This window comes from Aphelocoma coerulescens, chromosome 1 (genome assembly GCF_041296385.1).
Source record: "Aphelocoma coerulescens isolate FSJ_1873_10779 chromosome 1, UR_Acoe_1.0, whole genome shotgun sequence".
Classification (NCBI taxonomy): domain Eukaryota; kingdom Metazoa; phylum Chordata; class Aves; order Passeriformes; family Corvidae; genus Aphelocoma; species Aphelocoma coerulescens.
This window is the reverse complement of record NC_091013.1, coordinates 97,683,514-97,709,265: the sequence shown is the minus strand read 5'-3', so window position 1 is coordinate 97,709,265 and position 25,752 is coordinate 97,683,514. Positions and strand designations below refer to the sequence as shown.

Genomic DNA, 25,752 nt, shown 5'->3' with positions numbered 1-25,752 from the left:
CTTGTCTTCAAACTGTGTAACAATGATAGCACAAGTGCATTGTCCAAAATAAGAAAACTTGTAGAAAAAGGAGTACATGAGACCGAATGAAAGGAAACCATCCGACAGAGTCACTAGAGACTGTAACAGTTGACTGCCTGCTGTTGTATTTCATGCCTTTCATGTGTCCATGACATGCAAGAAATCTCAGTCCCCTGCACCAGCTCTCAGCTTCCATTACCGTCTTGTGCTTAGCACAGTGGGAAACAAAGACCTATTGATTACAAACCCACACCCCCACAAACACACCCTGATGTTCCTCTTGCCAGCGGCAACTGCTGGCCCATCCTCTTCTTGTAGGTGGTGGAGGAAGAGGGCACAGGTTCCCGCAGTGCTGACCCCACTGCTGGGAGCAGGATTGGTGTGCTGCCATCCATGTGTGCACATCGAACAACTCCTGTGCCTGAGCTGTGATTCTTTGTCTGACCTTCTGGTTTCAACCTCCATTTCATTAGCTGCTCCAGCACTGTCCTCATAGCCCTAATGAGTTACCAACTCCTGCCTTCCCAAGGCTCTCAAAGCTGTGGTGACATCTCATTGATTCATCTAGCTGATGATGCCTCCTACCTCATGTTGTTTTAAAGTACCCTTCATAAGGCAGCAGGGAAAAATTTTGTGATGCAGAAATGGTGCAACTATTGGTTTGTTCATGTTTATATGTCATTTTCTTGGCAGTAAAATTAAGGCTTGGTGTTTGGTAGCATAGTCATGACAACTTGCATTGCAATATGCAACACTTAGGGAATATAATATTGTAGTTGTGACATTACATGACTTAATTTACCTCATGGTTCATAATTTACTTTATACATTGGCATCACAGCCAAGTTCTTTTCAAGAGCAATTAATCTGTCCAAAAAATGCTGTTTGTGTTCATTAAAAAAGTGTTAACAAATTTGGGCTAAATTCAATAAGTAGTTTTGAAAAAAAAAAAAAAGTTATCTTCTTCAACATGAAATCATCTGATTTAAATTATATCTCAAGTTGAGGAAGACCATTAATTCCTTCTTCTGGTTCAGCAAAAAGAAGAAGAAAACCACTGGTCAAACACAAGGCTTTGACCTGAAGCGGGTCTGGATTTTTTTTCAGGAGATGGTTCCCTTTCTTTCCGGTGTTCACATATGGATTTTGAATGGAAACTCTAATCAGCTGCTGAGATGGAGTAGTATACTGCACACCTGCTCCGTGCCCAGACTCGGGGCTGTGTGTGAGAGAGTGTGATGACCCTTAGTGGTCGTTTATGAAAAAGAGGGGTGGAAATTCAGAGATACAGCCGATCTGCTGAGGCTGCCTCAGGCAGATGACCCCCACTGACATGCACCCACAGCCGGGATGCAAGCTGCATCTGAGCTGTCAGATTTTGGCTTCCAGCCCCTGGGCAGAGCCACCAGTGATGGGCGAGTCATCCCAAGCAGTTTGATCAGCGCTGTCCCAAGAGAGAGAGCACAGAGACATTGTTCAGTCTGGGGAAGCTGCTCTCAACCTGGAGGGTTTTATCTGCATCCTGGATGCGTGGAGTTTGAGAAGAAAGAGCCCACGAAAATCACAGGCTCTCTTAACCCTGGTCATGCCAGTGGGTGCTCGTGGTCCCCCGGCCAGGGAGCTCCTCAGGTGCTGTCCCTGGCTCGGGAGTCAGTTTTGCACATGAGGTGCAAATGTGATTGCTGATGAGCAAGGTCCTGGTGAAGCCAGGGGAAACCATGCCAGAGTGTTTCCTCCCAGTCTGACTCATTCTCATTCATTAAGCCAGAGCCAGGCCAGAACCCTCCCTGGCACTGCACTAGTTTTTTGGTTTATGTGTAATAGCTACAGACCTGAGGGCATGGGAGGCATGAGGCCAGCTTAAACAATAAATACCCTGCTGTGCCTTGCTGCTTAAACAGAGTAATTACTGCCTTACTACATGTGACCCCTCTGTTCCTGTCCCTCTGGCAGTTGTTATTTCATGGCTCCCTTTACACAAGGGATGGCTGTGCCTCTCTCCCAGCTGTACATCTCTCTGTCTGCCACTGTCTCACCTCCTGTCTTTCTCACTCGCTCTGTCTCAGTGCCTTTCTCTTTGACAGTAGCTGACTACCATTTTCTCTTTTTCTCAGTCACTGAAGAATCTCATTCTTTTTGCATTTCTCTCTCCCAGCCACTGTCACTCTCTTCATTCTCCCTCTGTTTTTTCTCCCTCTTTTTTTGTCTTGTCTCAAGCTTTCCCCATTTTTACCACTTCCCATGCTACTCTAGGTTTTCTGCCTTCCTTCCTCACTGTAGCATTGTAGCACTAGCTGTCCCTTTCCTCATCCACCATCTGCTTCTCTCTACTGATCTCTTTGCTAAAAACAAGCCTCTTCAGCTAAGGGATAGGAAAAAATGCCAAGCTCATTGGAATCTGTGATGGCTGAGGAGACAGACTGATAAACGAAAACTTCAAAGTTCTGAATTAAAAAAAAACCCTCAGCTGGAGGTAAAACAAAAAAATCATGTCAAAAGCTCCCTTAGCTATTTTTGTCTTTCAGAAGCCTGTTCCTAGGGAATAGAAGGTGCAGAGGGAAGGAGGAAAGTTAGGTGAGCAAAACCTCAAACACTAAATGGAGAGTGCAGAGACAACAAAACCTGCAGTTCAGCAATAGAAGTTGCTACACACAAAAAACTTGAAATGGCATCCATTGATTTCCAATCTTTTTTATCTCCTTGCATCTTGTTTTAGGCCCAACAAAGATGCATAACCCATTCTGCTCTCCTCTCTTCACAACTACAAAGATGCTTGGAGGGAAAACAAACATAGGAGCAGGGTGGCTGATCTCTTTCTCCACATGCCAAGTGCAAACAGATACTTTCATCAGATCTGAATTTCAGTTTAAATTAAGACCACGGCAGTGTTAAAAAAAAAAAAATAAGAGAACTAAAGTAATCTCTGCACAAGAAGAAGCCCAGTGTTGGATGCACGGACAGGAGATGAGATCAAACAAAATGTGGCTGCCATCTCTGGAGATCAGCTTCCCCTTTGGACATGTAAGAAACTAGGGCATGAAGAGAAAGGCCTCTCTGGTAGAGCACGTGTCTGAATGCACTGCTGGCCCTGACTACCTGAAAGAGCTGTCTGCACACAGTACAAGTGGGATTTTGTCTGGGTGTGTGTCATTTGTAGAAAGGAAGCATTTAGGCTTTGAGGAAAGAGTGATGATGTGTGGCAGAGCAAGGGGCTGTTCGGGCGGAGGTGAGAAGGGCCCATAAATGCCTGGGGAACGTGTCAGTCTGTGTTTCTGCACACACAGGCAGATTTATAGATGTAAAAACAAATAAAATAGATAGTATATAAAATACGGAATATAATATATATATATATATATATATCTTATCTATATGAGAACACAGGCAGGTGTGCACACCAACAAGGACGATATGCAGAGCCAATGGGGTTGTACAAGGCTATTTCCAGAGGGTAGGGGGAGAGGAGGGCTTCTTGCCAGCAGGCTAGCATAGCCAAGGAGATTTGCTGTTCGGGTTCATTATTTACTGGGTCCAATTAGGAAGCCAGTGGATAGGAAATGTGGCTGAGGCAAGCAGGCCTTCAAAGCCTTCCTCCTGCACACATCAAAGCTGCTGCCGCAGATCCCTCTGCAAAAAAGGCTCTGCCAGCTCCAAGCAGCAGCAGCCGCCTGGCTCGTGCTGCTCAGGGTCGTTCCCTCTTGGTTTGATTGTCAAGCCTCCCAGGCTCATGCTTTCTCTATCTCTAGCCTCCAGAGCAGAAAGCTCCTCTTTCTGATTTACTGGGACAGAGTTAAGGAGCTACAGCTTGGCAAGAAGATGTTTAATGGAGCTATAGCAACAAACCAAGCTAACTATGAACATGTGAAAGGCAAAAAACTTCCAGGGGAGCAGGTTGCCTGAAGTCATGCAAGGGGATGGTTTGGGATGAGAAGAGCTGCACTGAGTGAGAAGTTATCCCCCGAGGTAAATCTGAAAGGACCCTCAGTGGGAAAAGGCTGTACTGAACCAGGCAGAACAACCAGGAGACAACCCCTGTCGGCAAGGAAGCTTTGGCAGTAGGGTCAGAATTTCATCCCTTGATAATCTGCTCAAGGCAAATGTCTTCTCTTAATAGGAATGGAGTGGCTCGCTTGCCAGGAGCTGGCAGTCCCTCTTTCACCTAATAGAATATGTTCATTGTCATCGGTACCAAAGAGCATTGTCCAAGCCTTCTCCCTCCCCACTTTGATAAACTGCATAGTGACAACCATCACTTCCCTGCCAAAGCCAGCTCTTGTGCAGAAACATTTGTAAATTCACTCGATGTATGAAGCTCTGTTCCTGCTCCCCCCATCCCCTGTTTGCCTTAGAGGTTAGAGTTAATATGACTCACCTAATCTGGCTGCCAAAGTGAATTAGTGAAAACATCTCTACAGCTCTCTGCAAGATATCACAACCTGACATTTCTCTAACACTCTGTGATACATCTTTCCTCTCCCTGATCTGTACTACAACACCTCAATTTTATATAAATGCTTTTTGTTAGAAATGGTTAATGTGCTCTTAGAGGGGACAAGGCAGCAAGCAAAAGGGTCTGTCTTGAAAGTGAGAGCAGTTCTTGTAGCAAATGTTGATGCTCAGGGTCACCAGTGCAGGGACAAGAACAGTGCTACCACTTATTCAGCAAGAGACTGTCACAGAAACTTTCCCTGAAGCGTTATGCTTATATCTGTGTCCTAGAGCAGGGGAATGAGGAGCTGAATAGGGTTATTGATGTCTTTGACAAGCCCTTTAGAACACAAGTCCTGTCTTTCACTGATTTCCAGGGCACTCCACTGGGCAAGTCAGCGGCTCATCATGTCTTGGGAGGAGTTCTGTGTAGCTGTGAAAGCTCTCCTGCTGGACATGGTACACAGTACACTTCAAGTGCATGTATGGATGCAGGGGAGAAGCACAAAAACATTTTCCCTTGGGAAAGTATCTACCCTTTTAGGTTACTTTGGAACTCCACTGATGTGGTTCTCTAATAGACAGACTTAACAGCACCCGTAATGAGGGTGCCACTCCATTAGAGCTGGTTAAGTCACCCTCAACCCTGTTTTCATTATGGTGACAGTCTTGTGACAAGGGCAAATTGCAGGAGAAGCAAGTCCCACTTGGAATGAACCCTGTGTATAAACAAGGCAGAATTGCAGAGCAAATGATCTGCAAAACAGAGGCAAATTACTTTTTAACCTTTTCTTTGTGAGTCTTTCCCTGATTTCTGATTAACTCTCCAGTCAACCAACTGTCCTACCAACTGGGAGTGCTGCTGTGAAAGGAGGGGAGTGTTGGTCGTCAGCTCAGTTTGGGGGTGGGATTTTTAAAGTGCTTTGTTATCAGGTAGCAATATGAGCAATATGCCATAAGAAGATCTGGGAATTAACAGAGTTCCCAAACAGAACAGATCCCTGCTGTAGCAAAACCAGAAACAATGTGCTGCCTCTACAGACAGCAGCATGGTGCGGTAGTTGCAATGCAATCCTTCATCGGTGTTCAGCCCCGGTAACACCTCATCTGGAATGCTGTGTTCAGTTTGGGGTATCACACTTACAGAAAAATGTGAACTTGTCAGAGAGGTCTAAAAGCAAAGAACAAGAATGATCAAGAGCCAAAAAAAACCTCACCTACAGAGGAAGGTTGAAAGACCCTGGCAATGTTCAGCCAAAAGAAAAAAAAGATGACAACTGAGGGAGGAACATAAGTGATTTAAAAGTTGATAAAAGGCTATTGCAGGGAAGGAGGGAATGATTTGTTCTTTTTGTCTGTAGTGGCTAAGACAAAAGTAATAGCTTTAAATTGCAGCAAGGGAGACTCAGGTCAAACTTCAGGGAAACTGCTCCAGTGGTAAGGACAGCAAAGCACAGGAACAGATTGTCAGGAGTGGCTGCAGAATTTCTGCCGCTGGAGGGCAGAGGATGGCTGTGTCCCTGACATGACTCATGTGTCCTGCCTTGAGACTGGGGAACGGATTAGATGGTGACTGAAGTGCCTTCCACAGTGCTGTAACTCACCTAACTCTGGTCCTACAGGGGTTAGGATTCCCTAACATATTCATGAGCTCCAGAAATAAAAAACACCCGTGAAAATCCCACCCTGCTTCCTTCTCCACTGACTCTCCACAGCACCAGCCCCAGCAGAGAGAGCCATGTCCTGGCAGCAGGAGCCAACTTTGCCTCCTTCCCTTATGCAATACACTGCTGCCATGCAGGCAGGTCCTGCAGCAGAATGTTAGGGGATGCAAAAACCAAAGCAGTTGTAAATCTTAGACCAATGAGATTTCCACTACCTGAACATCTGGTAGGAGCTGGGAAAAGGGACTGCTGATGAGCCCTGCTGAAAGAGAGGAGGAGCCTTGTCTTTAGATGAGTCTAAGAGGTACATTGCTGTTTTCGTGCTGAGTCTCCATGATGGGGGGTGGTTTTCCCCTAGAATGATTCTGAAAATTGCCTGTGAAAAGGAGAAATAAAAAAAGAGAAAAATAATTATGTAAGAGACAGAGTTCTGAGCAGATTTTGAAGTTTCTAAAGTCCCTCTCTGATGCAGACGGGAATTGCACACAGCTGGCATCGCCAGTGAGCTTTTTGGAAGATCTGACCACTCTCTGAGGAACCTGAATGGGAGCTCTTGTGAGCTGACCTTTTTTTTCTTTTTTCAAATCTAGCTTTTACCCTTTGAGGGTTGGGGGATGCTTTCTCTAAGCATACACAGGCACAAAACTGGGGCTTGTGGTTTCCCATGCTGCAGAGCAGTGCTCACAGCCCTCTGAGAGGAGGAAATGGGGTTCAGATTCTTTCCAGGAGGTGCCTTACTTTGCTTTCTGAAGGAATAGAGTAGATACACCAATCCTAATATTTCATGCTTCCCTGGCAACTTTCATGCAATGAATCTAATGTGTTTTACATGGGTTAACCTCACTGCCCTGCTCTAACCAGGAGGTGATGAGAGGGGGAGGGCTATTTGCTGCAGTTCACAGAGGGAGAGCAAAGGAGCGACTCACTCAAGGTCATACAGTGAGTTAAAAGCAAGGCCACAGACCTCCCCTGATTCCTGCCCCCATCCATAACCCTGACTGACACTCAAGTCACTGTTTTCCAAAGTGTGTAAGCGAGGCAGCACGGTTTAAATGTGTCATTTCATATGTACAGTAGATCAGGGATGCGTGATGATTATTGGTCTCTGCAGATCAAATTACAGTTTGTTTCTCTCAGTTTGGCTGTGTTTAATGGTAGCTTGACCTGATCGATGGCACTCCAGGGTGGTGGCTGCTCTGAGAGACAGAAAGACATTTTTCACAGTTTTGCAGTGGAGAAAAGGGTGCTGACAACAGACCAGCACATCTGAGGACCCAGCACATCAGCCACAGCATGACTAACCTCTGGTAGTACTCAGCCATCACACTAGTGAACTTAATCTGATCTCATGTGGTGGAGATTTTGCTTCTCAGCCTGGGCAGCCTGTGAGATGCTATGTATTGTATCACCTGTATGCGGCCGTCCGGACTTTCAGTTTTTCATAGTTAAATGAAACCCTGGTATCTTGCTGATACGGCTTCTGAAATAACTTTTAAATGGCTCATGACTGTTACTTGTTTGCAGAATCCGTGTTGTGATTGTTCCTCCATAGCAATTTCCCAAATCTGAAAGCCTAACAGAAGCACCCTCTGTATTCTTCTGTCCTACCAGGCAGAGAGTTTGAAGGTGAGGAGGAGTACCTGGAGATCCTGGGGATCACACGAGAGCAGTCGGGCAAGTACGAGTGCAAGGCTGCCAATGAAGTTGCCTCAGCTGACGTCAAGCAAGTCCGGGTCACTGTGAACTGTGAGTACATCACAGCTGGGGCAGGGCAACGGGGAGAGCTTTGCCCACAGGCAGGGGTTACTTCAGGATAAACAGAGAAGCATCTCTGGGTTTGGATTATACAATCTGAAAAGGAGGGCGCTGAGAAAATTATCTGCAGTCAGACACTTGCCACAGGGTACAGTTTGTGCTTTAAACCTGGTAATATATAAGAAAAGGCTGGGGGAGGTGTGGTATGGAGAGACAGACAGAGAGGGAGAGGGAGAAGGAAGAGCTGTGAGTTGCCCCCATCTCTCCCCTCCGAGATGCTGGCAATGCCTTGTTTTCACTCATTGATATTCGGGTCAACAGGAGCGTGAAGAGAAGCTTCACCAAGGCAGCAAGGAGAGATAAGGGAGGGCTCAGCTGGCTCAGAGCAAGCACACGCCTGCCTGCACCCAGCCATCTCAGCAGTGCCTACACGGCTGTCACAGCCAGGGGACGTGGGGCAGAGGCATGTGTTAATGACAGGGTGCAAAAACTTAACTTCTATGCTGGTTTCAGGTCATTAGTTTAAAGCTCTGTCTAAGAGACCCTCCATGCGCCAGTGCAATACAGAAAGGGGCTTGACCAAAGGATACAGCAATCCCCTAAAAGCACTGAGAGGCATGGTTAGCTGTGGCTTACATCCACACCTGTGGAGGAGGGCATGGATCCCATCCCATATGTGCCTAGACAGATGTCCACTTCACTCTGCTGGCATGCTCCTCTCACAGTAACACAAAATATTTCAAATTGATGTTACTCTTTAATCCTACACGTGTATATGTCCACCTCCATACTTGTATGGCTTATGTTTGGCACTGGAGTGATGTAGAGTGAGCTGTCCCCATGTACCTGCTTTGTTTCCTTGCTTGGAGGCTAATACCTTTGCAGTTAGGATGGATGAATGGGAGGTATATCCTCTCCCGACCTTCTTCAGTTTAAATGGAGACTTAAATAAAAATATTAACTTAAATTGAAATTGGAGATGGCTACAGACATTTCTGGGTGCATATTCATGTCTTGATTCACAGGCAGAACAGTCGGGGGGAGAGGGTTAGGGCAGAGAGCTGATGGCAGCAAGTGTTTCAGCCAATACCAGTCTTAATTTGACTGTAGGTGATTATAGCACCTTTTAATACCATTCTTGCTCTTTTTCTGTTTCTTTACCTTGGTCCTTGTGGGCCATCACATCAGATCAATTTTTCTGCTTGCTTAGAAGTTGAGGTTGTAAGCTCCCTACAGCATCTTCCAAATCCACAGGTTTTTATAGTTCCCTTAGAAATTGAGTGTCAGTGGTTTAATATCAGCTGCCTCATGGGCCAAATTTGGCATTAATATGAACTGTAGTAGCAGATTTTCTGCACTGGGAGTATAGAAGTGTCACAAACAGCTGAGTTTATAAATTGGAAATGTTCCATGAGAGCCAATTAATAGTTTCAAATATTTCTGTGAAACATAATTTCAATGGTGCTTTAATGTGTTTGAAACAGATTGTTTGTATAAAGTCAGAATGTTTGATTTTGATTTAGTTTCAACACATAATAACTATGCCACGGTTAAGACCTTAAACATTTTAACTGTTGGAATATATGAAAAAGTGGTGTGATAGAGTATTGTAATATTAATATGTGGTGTAATTTCTAATGTAAGAGACTTAAAATTCCTTAAGGACAGATCTCTTCTTTTGAAAGAAAGGGAAATAAATCTAAGAGATCATGAGGACCATGCAGGAAAAAATCAGTCCTATTTCGGCAATGAAAGCTAGATATTTACATACATCTTTCCTCATCCTGCTTTGTTAAGCAACTCCACAGGCAGCAGAAAATGGGAAAAACCACAATAAGTTTGAAAAATGGAGCCTGTCCAACCTCAGGAGCTTCCTGGCCATCTCTTAGCATCTGCTGTGGAGCACTGTCAGCTCGGACTGCAGGAGAAAGCATCTCACTTTGCTTTGGTCTCAGACTACCACCTTCAGGCTTCCCAAGTAATTGCCCTTGCACATCACAGACAGGGAAACTGAGGCCTGGGGAGAGCAGGAGGAAAACAGCTGAAGGGAACCCACTCCTGGCTTCCCAGGCAGCAAATGGCCACACGCAGAGCAGCTGCCTTCTGAGTGCCATAGGCTGGTTTGTTTGGGACTGCCACCCGCCCCTTCTCCCGGGACAGCACTGCACCAACTTTTTTAAGTGGTGAAGATAGGGACTGCTCAGAGCAAGGGGCTGGGCTCCCTGGCAGCAGGCTGGGGAGCAGATGCCTGCTGGGATCGTTTTCTAGGCCCATGGAAAGGTGCCTATTCATTCTGTGACTCGCCTCTTGTGCCAGATTCATGAAATGGAAAGGTTTGTCTCTCTGTAGACAGCAAGAAGATATACTGCTCAAACCAAAAAATCAAATAAGAATGGTTAAAAAATCACCTTTGCTATCCTTTTATTATCCCTCCTCCTTTTCAAATTAAAATATTTACATGAACTCACAGCCTTTCAATGTAGGATTCTATTTATGTACACTTATTAATATTTATGATGTTAGAGGGTGCACTGCAATATCCCTAAAGCCCTGCATAAAATCCCGATTAAGGTCAGGGAAGGGATCATATTGAGATGGCTAATGTGTTCACAAACAAATTTCCTTTCATACATTCTCCAGACAGAATTTTCTTTTTTTCCTGTGGCTGACACAATCCGTTTTGCTTTCTTTTTTTTTTTTTTTGGCCTTTCAGTTCTGGGACAGATACAGATGGTGGAGTGTGTTTTATGGTAACTTGAGTCTCAGCAAAGTATCTGTCTGAGTCGCAGCCCTGTAATCTCAGAGCATGCAAGTATTAGTGACGAGAGACAAGGCACTTATTCCTTGATCCCTCTCAGCAGCCAGGTGGAAATAATTCTGCCTTTTAACATGTAAAGCTTATTGCTTAATATTTTGAACATGGGGCTGGGATTGAAAATGCCAGTGCCTACCCTACCTGGTATTGAGACCAGCTCCACCAGAGCACACCGATTTTCCAAGTTTAGTTTGCCCATGGCACAATGCTCAGACTTCAAAGTAAGCAGAGGTGGGAGCACCTCTGCTGAGGGCAAACTTCATGAAGAGCAGTCACAAGCATGCCCATCTGGAGCTTGTCACAAAGCACAATGTCCAGGAAGGTTTGATCAGGATTTGTAACCTTGGACACCTAAGGGAAGTGTCTCAACACTGGCTCTCAGAGTTGCACTCACAGCTTCTGCTAAAGTTCTTCTCTTTCAGGCCACAAATGTATTTCTGTTTCATACATGTTGCCTCAGTCCTTTCTTACTATCGTTTTGGCATTAGACAAAGAGTTTGTATGGAAAATAATTTTCACACTAGTGTTAAATTCCTTTATTCCTTTACTTTTGCTGTCTTCCTTTACCCTTGATGAAGTCTCTCATCTCCTCTCTAAAAAGCCATGCAAACTAGACATCTATAGGTAAATATTCATAAATTGCTGAAGTCCATCATTAACCTTAACTCTGCCTGTGTATGCCTGTGCATTTATGACAGAACTTTATTCAGCAGTGCTGAAGAGAAGCACAGGTGAGGAGTGCTGCTAATGTTGTACATTAGGGAGTGTTCAAAGAGCAGTGTTCTGCAGAGGAGCAGGGGGGAACGTGCCGGGGGGAGCTGCTGTGGGCCTCCAGTAGCCCGTACAGTTTGCACGGGGCAGCCAGCCCGGACACAGTTTCACTGTTTGGTTCCACACCTGGAAGTGTGTGGACTGACCACGTGTTTCCTTCCTGCAGACCCTCCCACCATCACAGAGTCCAAGAGCAATGAAGCGGCCACGGGACGACAAGCCTTACTGCGGTGCGAGGCATCAGCAGTGCCCACACCTGATTTCGAGTGGTACAGAGATGATACCAGGTGAGGCCTTTAGCTTGCCTCTTCCCTCCTCTCTTTTTCAGTCCATTGAAAAGGGGTTTCCTGTCATCCTCCCCATCTCCTCTCAAACAAATTGCTCCTTACAATCCATTTGAGTCACAATGTCCCATCTGACCTGGCAGAGCCAGCATGGTCATGGCTGGAGGAGGCAATTTCTCTCTGCACTGGAGATGCTGATGGAAATGCAGAGGATGAAGCTCTCTCCTTAAAGTCAATTATGGGCCAACACCTGATTAATACAATGTTCATGTGTTACGTAGCCCATGATACAGACCAAAAAGTAGGTAGTGTTAGTCTTAAATTAGGCAATGCTGCTCTAGGTGCATTCTTCTAGGAGAAGGAGCTGCTGAGGCATGAGATTCCCCCACCTGTCTGACCTGGGCCTCTCAGTCTTGCATATGAGAATAAATGAGAAGAGAAAAAGGATCTGTCCTTTCTACCTGAGCATTTATCTGGCATTAAGAAGGTTGTGTTTTTACCCTACATTTTAGGGTAGCCAGCCCTGAACAGGGTGTCCAGGTTCAGGGGTGACTCAGCATTGGTATATGCACATATTGTGAATCAGTGTGTTCCACTAAGAATATTTTGTTTAAGTACAGACTAGCCTTCAGCTGGCCATGGTGTGTTCATTTCCAGAGTGACTCAGTGCTGGGTAAATGCTTCCTCCCTTTCCCTTGTCTTTCCTTGGTTCTCCACTGCTTTACCAGTGGCATTTCATCCCACTGAACTCCTATGTTCCTTTCATTCCCTCTTCCTGTTTTCCATCCATGCCTTCTTTGCTCTCTTTCCTCTCGCATCTCCTCCCTGCTTCCGTCTATCCTCACCTGCCAGCTGGGCTGAATGACTTTGGTTTGCTGTGTGCTGTGGAGGGATTTCCTTCCCAGTCCATAGCTGCCATTGCCCTATACACCTCTCCTTCTGACTTCCCAGGATAAACAGCGCCAATGGTCTGGAGATTAAGAGCACAGGGAGCCAGTCTCTGCTGATGGTGGCCAATGTCACTGAGGAACACTACGGGAACTACACCTGTGTGGCTGCCAACAAGCTGGGAGTCACAAATGCCAGCCTATACCTTTACAGTAAGTACGGGAGAGGGTGAAGGGAGGCTCTCGCAAAGACTCAGCTGTGTAGGAAGCACACGGTGGCCAAAACTCAGGAAGGCATCTTCTTGACAACCCAGCACCCTCAAACCTCCAGCCATCACCTGGCTTGCAGCACTCTGCTTCAGATACCTACATGTTCATACTTGCCTTGAAACACAAACACAGCCAAATCGAAAGGTTTACAGTCAGGCCCTTTGATTGACTGGCTTTGCTGAAGACAGATTTTGTTAAAATAATAAAAATGTGTTTGTTTTAAAGCTGGAAACAAAAAACCCTTTAGAATGACAGCCCCTTTAATAAGTAGACAGAAGGCCAGGGCTCGGAGGATCTATGACAGCTGAGAAATGACAAGTAATTCAGAGAGATGGAGAGAACTAGCCACCGAGCCTGAGGAGAACAAGACAGAGTCAAGAAAAAGAGAAATTGGTTTGAAACTGGAAGGGACAGAAATGAGAAAAGACAGAATGATTTTAAAGGGGTATACCATAGGGAACAAGGGGAAAAAGGTAATCAAGAGATGAAACATGGAATAAGGTTCCTTGGATCTCATTCTGCTACCTTTCAGTTACTGAGTTTGTCTTAGTAAGTACAAACAGACAGAAGCTGGGACTAGACCAAGCTCTAGAGAAGAGTTACCTGCTGGTTCTGAATTTTGCAGCTGATTCAAACCTGACACTTAAACAGAGCCCTTTCCCCTCACCAACCATCCACACACACATACAAACTGTGGTGTATTCAAAATGCAGTTCCCAATTCCAGGTCTCAGACTTGGGCTAGACTTGGCCCACATGTTATTGGCATCAGAGATAGACTGCAGCAAAATGACCCACTCACACAAATGGCCACGTAGACACAAAAGTGACTGATGGCAGTGTTCCTCTGACGGTCCCAAATTGAATTAAAACACTCATGCCATGACCTGCATGTCCTTTTAAACAAAAAAAAAAAAAAAAAAAAAAAATGTGTAAAGCAGTCTGTATGGGATGCAGTTTAGTCTAGTTTCTGCTCTGTGTGGTCAGATTAATCAAACCACAAAAAAGCCCAGAATTGTAGTTTGGTTAACAGATATAGTGCAAAAGGATAAATCCATGGGCATTTTTTGTCTACCACCTTTGGATTTATTTCATGGCAGTTTGAATTTTTGCAAATTTGGCTATATTTTGTGGCAGTTATTTTCTAAAGAACAGATATTATCACAAAAGAACATATATTTGATTTCCTGTAGCATTGCAGCACACAAAGCAAATTTCTACTTTGAAAGTCTTTTCACCCTGGTCTTGTGACTGTCATGAGATTCAAAAAAAATCGTCAGGCAGCAATCTGGAACACAATTTTCAAATACTCCAGATTTGTTCTTGATGATATTAATATAATTCTAAGTTTAGAATCCATTATTTGTGACTGAATTCTAAATTTGGCCCTCTCTGTTGGTTCCTGTTACAGAGATGAACTGAAATGCATCACTGAAACAAAATATAAAATGAAATTCAATAATGCATATATGCACATATGATTTTAGCTGAGGGGTTAGTTTTGCTAGAGAAGCATTTTGTATGACTTCAGAACTTCACCTCAAAGGATCTCAAAGGATTTGCTAGCAATGAATAAATATTTTAATATCACAAGTCATTTAGAAATGAGTGAATGTTGTTAGCACCATTTTGCAGTAGGAAGTTAAGGTACAGAGTGAAGAAGTGGTTTACCCATGGTCATAAAATGAGTGGCAGAACCTGTGAGAGACCCAAGGAAACCTTGCACAGTTGCTGTTAACTAGTCCAGGAGGAAATGTGGACATTCATAAAGATGACTTGCAACAGTGAGGATCCTATTTTAGCCCCCTTTTGACATGTATGAAGAACACTTTCCTTCCCTCAACTTGTTGGATTTTGTTTATCATTTTTTAGAAATTCAAGGCCTGTTTATACTGGAGGACACTAGAGAACTTCACAAGAGCCAGGAGAATGGAGGTGCAGGAGCTGAGAGAGATTTGATGATTTTCAGTGAACTCTTTCTAACTCGTTTTTGTTGTTTGGTTAATCCCTACTTTTGCAGTGTGCAATTGCTTCATATTGTTTCAGGAAATCTCTCTTCTTCTAGTTAGTGTGGAAGAGAGAAAGAGAGAGAAAAAAATAAATTCAGGCAGACTACAGCTGGTATTTTGAAGGTTAAGAAATCAGGGGGGAAATGAGTGAAGGGAATCCAGCGTCATAAAGATAAAGAAAGCCGCTGAAAAAAACCTACAAGCCCAGATGAAAGAAATGCTGTAGTGATCACACAGTAGCTGAAATAACAGGTAATGCACATTCCCAGCCACACACCCAGACAGAAAAATAAGGCAGTGCCAAGTTTTTGCAAAGTACAGAAGATACTCAAATACTTGGGAGTGTTTTTCATCCCTGGAATCAGAGATTTTATTTCCTTTTTAAATAGAGGACAAGCTCACTGTAGGGCAACATCCCACTGGGGAGGTAAGTACAGCGATGGTTCCTCAGTGTCCCATTGCAGCACAAAAAAGAATGGCAGCAAGGAGTGAAGAAACAACCAGAGAGTTAATAATGAGGTACTGGCAGCTTCGCCTGAGGTGGAGGGCAGACAGGGAGTGAGCGAAATGATATGAAAGAGCAGTTTAGCAATAGAGAAAAATTGGTGGCTACCATTTCATGAAATCTCAGTCAGCACTGAAAAACTCTCAGAGAGACTGAGTGCCTTAGATGTCAATGTCATAGATAGAAGATGCATTAAAATACAAAAGCAGCTCCCTTGAGCTGTATGAATAGATAGCTAGTGATCTTCCTTAAAGGGTGTAGCAGCAGGATTGCCTGCTGTAGGTGGAGAGATTTATATCCCTCACTCCTGGAGACTGAGTTTACAACATAAATACAGCCCCACCAAAAGTTTAACTTACCCAGGAAACTGTCTCCAACAGCAAATATGGAATGTTTGTAGAGAGGGTACTCAGGAACAGTTTGATGATACAACTGATCTGATAGCTTTCTGGCATCCCTTCCCTCCCAGTCCTTTTGCTCATCCTGCTCTGTGCCACATGATTTTGTTGTTTCACTTATTCTGCCACCAGTGGACAGCCCACTGAGCCAGTCCAACCTGCTAAACTGAGCTTTACTGCTCATCTCTCTAAAATGCCCCAAATGTTTTCTTTTGTTGTACTGAGCTGAACTAGTTCATGGCTGGGCTCAACAGGCACCAAAGCCCATGCAGGAGAGGAAGCTGTATAACACATCTGTGGGTATGAGGAGCTGGGAGGCAGGACCATGTTTGGCAGCATTGGTGAGCCAATAGGTTGATTCAGCTCTGCAGAGCCTGGGAGCAGGGTTTGTAAACCCCAAGCACAAAAAAGGGACAGTAACACACATCTCTGTGAAAACTACCTGACAGAGAGGCAAAGCCAGGGCTGCCATCACAGAGATGATGTTGGGCTGCCAACAACAGAGGTGAAAAGCAGTGACACAACTGAAGGGAAAGGGTTCTTCCTCCAAGTGCATTAGGAGGTAGGGAACATGTTTTCTTTTTGTTTTACTCACCTACCAGTGCTATGAAAAGCATTATGAGTGAAAGTCACAATTTGTATCTTAACACATGCTACACAGAGGTATATATATATATATATATATATATACACACACATAAATGTTTATATACATGTGTATATATATACATATACACATAGCAGATACACATTTGCTGGAGGAACACAGATACATAGGTTTATGTGTAGGTGAGTATGTATATGAAAACATGCACGTGTGATGTGTAAGCAAACCCACACACCCTTCCACAGGCACACAGAAGCACGTGCAGTACCTGGCACATTCTAGCAAAGCAGAGAAAAGAAAAAAAAAGCTTTTCCAAATTAGTTGCTTTCTGCCTCCTGTAGAGCTAGCCCATCCCATAGTCTGAAACAGGAGACATCAGCACAGTGCTGTACATCCTGATGCAGTCCTGCTGGCTCAGTTGGCTCAGTTATAGGAGACTGTCACATCAGCAGGTCCCCTGCTGCATTCTCTGCACCCTTTGGGGAATCGGCAAATGCACAGGTGAAGCAGAAGTTGAGAAGACAGTGCCAACTTGAGAAGCTTCAAGTGGAGCCCAGCAGTTTTGGTGCAGCAAGGCACATTCCTAGGAGCTGGTGTTAGCCTCCAACTTGTCATTATCTATTAGCATCCTGCCACAAGTGTGCACATGCTGACACCCCTCCTTCCATTCTGCCCACGCTTTGTTGTGCCTGAGCATTTGGTTACAGTGGTGGCTTCTGGGGTTTGGAACCTTAACTGTGGCCAAAATCCCTCCTAGTGCACACCCCGTGTTTTCCCCAGGGCTGTCAGTAACGGGGAGACTCAGGAGACAGGAAAGTGGTTTGGGCTGACAGTCAGAGGGGGCAAGGCTGAGACACTGCTAATGAGCCAGGGTGGAACAATAAAAGCAGCACACAGTGGGAGAGGGGAACAGAGATAGAGTCCTTGAATAGAAAGCAGCATGATAATGAGGCCGTAGTGCTTTGCTTTAACTGCTTATGCTGTGCAGCCTGCAGCCTGCTGTGCAGGAAGAAGGTAAAGGGGAGTTGAGTTATTTAACCAAACTAAATAACAAGGAAGTCTTGTCAGCACAAACAGCCTGCTTTCGCAGAACAATGGTCCCCTGTTGCTACATAAACACAGAGATCCAGGCTAGACTTGTATTTGATCTCCCCTGTGCCTGCTGTGGATTCAAACAACTCCATTACCACCGTGAGGGGAGGAGTTCTGCCAGTGTCATAGGGATGGGCCTGACCTACTCCATCCTCATGAGCTCCAGTGAGGCAGAAACTCATTCTTTGAACCAAGGATACTGTAGAAAGACCATTAGCCTCCAAATAGCTGGGCCTAGGTGATCAGAGAATAATAGTGGACTACTGATTTATCCTGCCAAGCTCTGTGTCCATCAGTTGTGATCTTAGCAGGTAAGCCAGGAGACAACTCATTGCCCCAGGCTTACCAGCTGTTGTAGCTAAATGTCTACCTATGGATCAGTCCATGCATGGGAACTTGTCTCAGTCAGTACAAGGCATCCAGCAAGCTCCAAAGGCAATGGAAGGAGACCCAGTGATAATAGTCAAGCCTGGGGACCTTGTATTCTTGGTTTTGTGCCTGGCTCTGCCAGTTCAGCATTTGACCTTGGGCAAACTGCTTCCTTGCTCTCTGCATCACCTGCACCATCTGTGAAGCAGAATTAACACTACTGTTAGACTGAGGTCTCTGATGCTGGTTTCCCTCAGTGTCTGTGCAATTCTTTTGGGATCCTTTTGTGGAAGAAGCAAACTGTGAAGCCAGCAGTGACGTATGTCAAAGTCCTGCTGTGACGTATAACGAGGCGAGGACACATTATAAAACCCTATAAACAAGACAGCAGGCTCTGTGCACAACTGGAAGATGATGAGTCTGCAAAAACTCTGTTCCCCTCAGAGGACAAAAACTCGAAAGGAGCAGAGTGCCCTTGAGGATTCACCAGAGTGACTGCTCCCATGCACAGATCCTCAAGAGTCCTCTCACTGGCAAGGAATCCAGTGTGGAGAAGGTTCTGGGGAGGCAACAACTACTCATGGAGGACTTCCACAACTCACCTTCTGCCAAGACTAGTTTGCAGGCAGAGGTGTAGCTAAGAGGAGCTGTAGAGTGATGACATGGGTGGTCTTGAAAGTCAGAAGGAAGATATGGCCCATCAACTCCAATTACCTTCACTGCAGGTGCTTAATCCCTCTTGCTGTTTGGCTGTTATTTGTTTAGTTTTTCAAATTACTTCTTTCTGACTCCCAGTCCCAAGGGATGTTGATGTGTATTAGGCATGTTGCTAGCAAAATGCTCTGTATATGAAACCTACTCTAGTTCATTTAATTTGGGGATGGACAACTCCATCAGGTTTGTATCTGCTGCTTGCTTGGTGTGAAAAGTGGCTTGTCCTTTTCTCCTGCATGTTGCTTATTGTTTTTTTTCCCCCCTTAGAACGTGTTTCACCCACACTCCCCAATCCTTTTCCAGGTCAGTATATGTTTTATGTTGAAGTAGCTCTTTAGCCGGGTCATTCTCCATCATCCTGACAAATGCTCAGAGCTAGGCATGGGCAAAACAGCTCAGAAATGTAGGAAGATAAGGGCTTTCCCTTCTCATTTAGGTGTCATTTTGTCTTTTCTGCTCACCTTCCTCATCCTTCCCTTTCCCTCCTCCCTCTTCAACAAACCAATCAACTGAACAGCAACAACCTTTAACCAAGCTTTGATCCATGACGTTGTGTTGTCCACCCAGGTCTGGACAGTCTTTAATGAGGTTCAATCTCCCTGCAGACCTACTCCTAAAACAAATTCCCATCCTAAGCTCTCTTTGCCCACTTGTTCAGATTTGGATCAAAAGCATAAGCAGACCTAAATTTTTGCAGAGACGGTGGAAAGGACACAGAGAAAACTAAATGTTAAAACACTGCCAGAAGGTCTTTTTCACTCTAGTTGAGCATCCTATCATCCGCCATGAAACACTTTGTTTTTTCATGCTGTTGTCCTACCTCTCCAAGTCTTCAAGTCACATAGCCCTATACGTGAGGCAGAGAGCATGAAAAGAGGCACATGGTGAGGTGTTACTGTCTGCTTTATTCCAAAAGGGAAGAAGGTATGAAGGCAAAACAGGGTCTGGGTGTTTTTTCTGTCTCTGTGCTGCCCACTCCTGCCTTGGGTGCAGGCAGCATGGTCCCAACATCCATATGAGATCTGGGACTTGGTTGTGATCCTTTCTTTCTGAAAAAGCACAGAAACCAGAAAGCAGGCTACAGCATTTGAAAGTGGTGTTTGAAACGAAATCAACATAAGGCAGCATATCCCTGTGTTCACTGAAAAAATCTTGGCCTACAGCTCCTCAGTATCTTTGTTTTACTGCCATATGAGGAAGATGCACACAACTTATGGGTTGCTCAGAGACCTAAATTGTTAATGTCTGCACGGAGCTTTGGGATAGAGTGTTATTAGGAGCCCATGTTGTTTTGCGAAAGAGCACCTGCTTGAACAAAGCACCTGCAGGTACTCCCATGAAAAGAACAATAAATGCTGGGTGTTACACATGCTCCGTTTAACTACTCTGCTGTTTTCAAATCAAGCTCTGCTCTTGGCAACTTATTCAGGCTCAGGATGTAGTCACAATTGCCTATTTAAAAGGCAAATCCACAAATACAATTAAAGAAAAGTACCTAAAAAAAAAAAAAAAGAAGAGGGGAGGTGGAAATCAAGCTACCATTAAAATTAAATCCCAGAGAGTGATTTGTAAATAACATTCAAGGAGCTGAGAAAAGGAGTAAAGTAGGCCATTGGGAACCTACTGTGGAAAAATAAATCCAATTAAACACCATTATCTTATGTATTGCAAATGAAACTTGTGCTTGGATATGAAATTAAAGTTGCTGAGGCTGTTTCGGATGTAGGGTTTTGAGGAGTTTTCCAATTTTAGGTGTTCTTTTTTTTAAGCAGAATTTTCAATGACAAATATTTTTGTCTGATGAAAAACCCAGGGCTCTTTGGTTTTATGATTATTTTTATTATATATCCTTAAATTCCACAGGCAGGCAGTGTTAATTTTTTTTCATAGCCAGCCCTGTTTACAGCTGGTTTTGAATTAGGAGCCCATTAAGCTAAATGATAAAGCAAAATCTGCGAGTGAGCAAGGCCAGGATTCCCATTACAAATACACCTCCTAATCAACTTGCCAAGGCCATCCTGCACAGCTTTAGTTGATCCTTTAAAACACTTTCCCCTCCATCTCTGAAGCTGTTATTTTTTTACTGCTCCCCAGTCTCCTGAGATCATCTTGAAGGACGTCCTGGTGTGACATCACTCCTGTGAGGAGTCTCCAGGAATTTGAGGTGCCAAATGCTGGTATATCTCCAGTGACTCAGGACATGCCAAGAGGATTTTGCAGAGGGGGAAAGTAGATTTTAAATACTCTGGACTTCACTTGTTTTCTGAAAGCCCCTACCAGCTTCTCCACTGTGGGCCTTCAGCACAGATACTGGTGCTTTTTGCATGTCCTTTCACTGTGCTGCTCACCTTCAAAGAAATCTTGGGCATTAAATTTTGTTAGACCTTTTTCTTCCTATAAGTTGATGTTCTGAACTGTAGTCCTCAACCCTCAATTAAGCCATTCCTCAACGACCAGAATCACAGCCTTCTTCCTCTTTCTCCCTCAATTTTCATTTCTGTTAATCCTCAGTAACACTTCCCTGCCCTGTGGGGTTTTGAGCATTAATTTAAAAGAAAGGTGATTTGAGATGAAGAGAGCTGTAGTCCTGCTAAGCATTGCTATCATTAGCTAGCTGCTGTGGAAACATCTTGCTTTCAGGCAGGCTGGAGACTCAGAAGCAGCCCATTCAACTAAACAAATGGGACTTGAATTTGATGAGACAGTTTCCTAAAATGCTGGTGGAGCCCAGCTGATTCAGCTCTCAACTGAGCTGTCCTTGAAAAATGTTCTAGCCCTCCTGATTCTGCAGCCAGGCACTCAAAATGCCTTGAAATGTCTTCTGGGATGATGCCACATCATCACATCTTTCTGTCTGCATCGTAACATCATGTTATAATGGGCTGACACAAGACCTGGCTGTCACCGAGCAGGGGCCTTACTGCATCATCAGGTGCTTTTTCAAAAGGATTTTTCTTCTGGAAGAAGAGAATTTGCTCATTCCACACCACATCTGCCAATGGAAGGCCAAGTGTGGCCACTGTTGAACCTCAAAGGGACCTGTCAAAATTACAGCACTAGCTCCATCCTTGTCCTTCATTGTCCCTTGTCCTTAGCCCTTTGAACATGACTCCTTCCCCTGTGATTAGAACCTAGTGCCCACATCAGAATGGCCTAGCCAGACCGGTGGGCTTCAAAACCTGTGAGTTTTCCTCACAGGAGTTTTGTGATGAGGGCTTGCCAGAGGCTAAGTGGGGGCTTTCTCAGTGCGATTAGCTTGATGCCCTGGGAGCTATGCAAGAGGGATGTGGTGTTTCAGAAAGCAGCACATCCACAGCTGCCCACAGGGCAACAAGTGTGTCAGTCTTTGGGGCCTGATCAGAAAACTCATGGCCATCAATAGGTTGATACAAGATTTATAGCAGTAGTGTATTAGCAATTAGCAGAGTGGGAGGGAAAAGGAGAATGAGGAGTCCTGTCTTTCTGCCAAAACGTGCACTGATCGGAGAATGACCCTGTGTGGCTGTAGATCGTAGATAGTCTCCATTTAGCTGTAGCCTGTGTAGCCTGTACTGTCACTAATGCCTTCATCAGGTGGGTGGGAGCTGGGGGAAGGGACTAGAGAGATGTTCATTTGGGTCTGATGGCCAGAGTGGGAAACAGCGAGCATCTTTCTTTCTAATACCCTCTCAGCCCTCTTTCCTCTCTCTGGGTGTCCAACTGTGCAGGAGAGAGTTCCTCTGTTGCAGTGGTCACCTCCCACCCATCTCTGCTCCCCTTTTGCTTTCTGTAGTGCATGGCCCTGCCAGTTCTGCTGAGCTGGCTGCTCTTGTGTCAGCAAGGTCTGCTTTGGCAAAAGGTCCCATGCTTCTGACAGCTGAGTTCATCAAAGCTAAGGAGAGAAGCGTGGGGGATTACAACAGAGACTACAGGCTGTAAAGGGTTAACACTTGATGGGGGTTTGCTCACTAGGCAGTCAGCCCTCCCAGTATGATGTGACCAGCTGAAGGACCCATCCACAGTCTGGAGTCCTCTTCACTGAGGCCTGAGGGTGCTTTCTCATTTGGGCTCTAGAAAAAGAGTCAGTGAAAATCCAGGCCTTCAGGCCTTTGAGACAAACTGGTAGGCAGAGCTGGGGAAGCCATAACATAAACAGGCCCAGATAGACAATCTTGTCTTTTTGTGATTTTGACAGAGAAATGGAGAAAAAATAACGAGCAGAAAAAAATAATGGCCATAGGCACCAAGCACATGAGGGCATATTTGGAGCCATGTCAAGTCTGGTATTCCCATAAATCCTAAGGCATTCGAGGGACATGGTTCAGCTGTACTGGTCACTCCACAGTGATGTGTGCCTGACTACTCAGGGTATGCCTCACTTCCCTGAAAGCTGCCTGAGCCCTGGGCATTGTCAGCTGATCAAGCCCTTGGCCTGGGTGGGAAGCACAGCTCACAGTTCTCCTTGCTTCCCACGGGTGGTATGCATGCCAATTTTCCAAGGAGCTCACTGTCCGTTTGGTGAGTGCAGAAGGGATTGGCCCTGCAGGGTGGATGCTCAGACAGACCAAGCTTCTCTTGCTGCTCAGGGTCAGTGCCAGTCCCTGCCAGGGCTGCAGGCACTGAGGGCTGGGACTGCACTGGGTGCCAAGCCTGTGGGGCTTTCAGGCCAAGGGAACAGGAAGGACAAGGCAGGGTGAAGGCAGGCAGCCAACATTATAGTAATTGCTTCTTGCTATTTCATAGGTACAAGGCAAGGGATGGCACTCTAGCTTATTTTGACTCTGTGGTTTAAAGTGAGTAATACCAAAGTCAGAGGTGATGATAGTGTCTTCCAAAAGGAGGCAGTATGGCTGTAGACAGAAACAGCATCTTGGGGAAAAGAGACATGCCAAGAATTCATGCCAAGCTACCAACACTGCTTGGTGGGTTTTGCTGAATAGCAACAGACAGCTTCTGTTTGTTGAGATTGCTTAAAAAAAATTAAAAGCCAATCTGCTTCTTCCCACCCCTCAAAAAAAAAAAAAAAAAAAAAAAAGTGTAGAGAAAAGAAACAAGCTTTGTTAGAGAAAAAAGAGAGACACAGGGGAAAAGAAAGAGAAATGGCTTTACTGCCTGATCTGTTTCTGTACTTTCTGTTCATTATTTTAATTTAGACTGATGTATTCCAAAATGAGCCTTGGGTTGTATATATTTGCATAGTACAGTGTTGTGGAGAATCCAGTGAGTGAAGATCAGCAGCAGAGGATGGGAACTGAGACTGGAAGTCCCAGAAAGATATTCCTCCAATCTGAGTCCTTGCAGTGGGATAAGGAAGATGTTTCAAGGTCTGTGCAGTCACCGGTGTGGCTTTGCATGCATGCAGAACAGCCCTGCAGAGCAGAGGTCAGGGCACAGCAGTCAAGTGGGAGAGTGGAGCTTGAGTGGATCCAGTGGGGGAGAAAACACATAACTGCACTGCAGAGATTAGAAACAAACCCATGGAAGAGTGACAGCCATGAAAAATCAGTTGTCTGATAGGCACAGTGATAGTGTTACTGCTGTAGCATGGACAGATTACCCTGCAGAACAGAGCTGGGGCAGGCTCTAACCCTCCTGAGCCAGATATCCCCAGCCCAGAGGACATTCATAGCCTGATACCATCTGTATGTTATATGAGCTTCTGAAGTCATCAACTGAACCTTCCTCCTTTGGAGACATTGAAGGCAACCTATTCCCACTGCACAGCAGGTGTACTTCAATCCTTACTCTCTCCCTCTTGCTCTCCTTCTTGTGTTGAGCTGCCAGACAGGCTGGCTGGAACTGCAGAGGGCAGCAAGGAGGAGGATGAAGAACTGCCACTGTTGCCTTGATTTAATCCCTACACACACACAAAAATTCCTCCAATCCCTGTGAAAAAATGACCAAAGAGTAATTTCCACCTTCCTCCTCCTCCTCTTTGCCCTTCCATTTCCAGTGTAAACCACTCAAGAATTTGCCCAACAAGCTGGCCTCCCCTCTGGTTATTGTCCCAAGTGAACAGTCTCTCCATTCACTAACCCATGACGGTAAGTTGGTTTGGGAAGCTGCAGGTTTATCTTCCCAGCTCAGGCAGTGCACTGGGCCCGCTTGTGAACCGGTTGCCATTCAGTGTCTGCTCTGCTGTTGATAAAGCACATTACACATGGCTGGGCTTGCATGATTAATACAGCTGTCTGAGCACTCTCTCTAAAAACAAAAACAACCAGAAAGGAGAAGAGAGGTGTGGGATTTGGGAGGGAGGGTGTGCATGGGGAAAAAACCCAACCATTCCAAAGACATCAGGCTCGCAGAAAAAGCAGAGCAGTCCTGGAAGGCCTTTGCTCCCATGGGCGAGCAGGTCTGTCAGCAGAGCTCCCCTGCCAAAGGGAGAGGCCTCGTGGCAAGGTGAGCAAGGAGCAATGCCTGGCCCTTCCCCAGCATCGCCTGCATGTCCCTCTGCAGCCTGGGGAGTGCATGCATGGATGGGAGATGGGGTCAGGCCCTGGAGAAGGATGTGCTCTAAGCAGCATGGCTTCAGCAGGGCCCGGTCAGGCAGCCCCTACGGTAGGTGTTGCAGCTACACAGGCACACCGACCCATGGGGACGCTCCCCAGCCACGTCACCGTACCCACCCTGTGCTCAGAGGCACAGCCCGCAGGCACCGAGCAAGCTCCAGGCACCCTGGAGCATCTAATGAGGAACAGGAGTAGCTTCCTGCCTCTTTCCCATTGCTCCAACTCATCCAGCTGAAGGCCAGCTCAGCTGCCTGTGTAAGCTGTAATAACTTTCCCTTTTTAACACTGGTCTGGGAATGGGCTGTGGGAAGCCATGATGGCTTTCTGCTCCGGTTTTTCCCAGGCCTGGGAATTAAAGCCATGCTTGCAGTGCTAGGGTGTTAAGGTGACCAGGAGCCTCACTCTGGAACTGCACACACATGGACACTTCCATATTTTGATGAGAACTACAGGGAACACAAGGTACTATTTACTTAGACCTCACACTTGAGAGACATACACCAGCCCATGGGCCCAGCTTGACTGTCATGACATCTCTAACTCACTGAAACACTGAGAGTGATATTCCTAAGAAGACTCAAGGGCAGGCTGGGAGGATACTCTTCTGCAGATACTAGAGAAAGATAGGAAGGGCAGAGGCTGCAGTAGGACTGCATTTCATTACCAGAGTAAC

At 45.4% G+C, this 25,752-nt stretch overlaps 1 protein-coding gene across 7 annotated transcripts in view; it reads left to right on the top strand.

The window, feature by feature from the left end:
• Nucleotides 1-25,752, top strand: part of LSAMP (limbic system associated membrane protein) — a 731,774-nt gene that overhangs the window by 689,136 nt on the left and 16,886 nt on the right. For 4 of the 7 annotated variants that reach the window (XM_069020423.1, XM_069020452.1, XM_069020436.1 and 1 more), the window contains 3 exons: nucleotides 7,725-7,859; nucleotides 11,621-11,741; nucleotides 12,690-12,838. In XM_069020423.1, the coding sequence (XP_068876524.1) occupies nucleotides 7,725-7,859; nucleotides 11,621-11,741; nucleotides 12,690-12,838 (405 nt within the window). Of the gene's footprint in view, nucleotides 1-7,724; nucleotides 7,860-11,620; nucleotides 11,742-12,689; nucleotides 12,839-18,855; nucleotides 18,892-20,682; nucleotides 20,753-25,752 lie in introns of those variants that run through there. The other 3 variants (XM_069020428.1, XM_069020457.1, XM_069020507.1) reach the window with 2 other exon arrangements.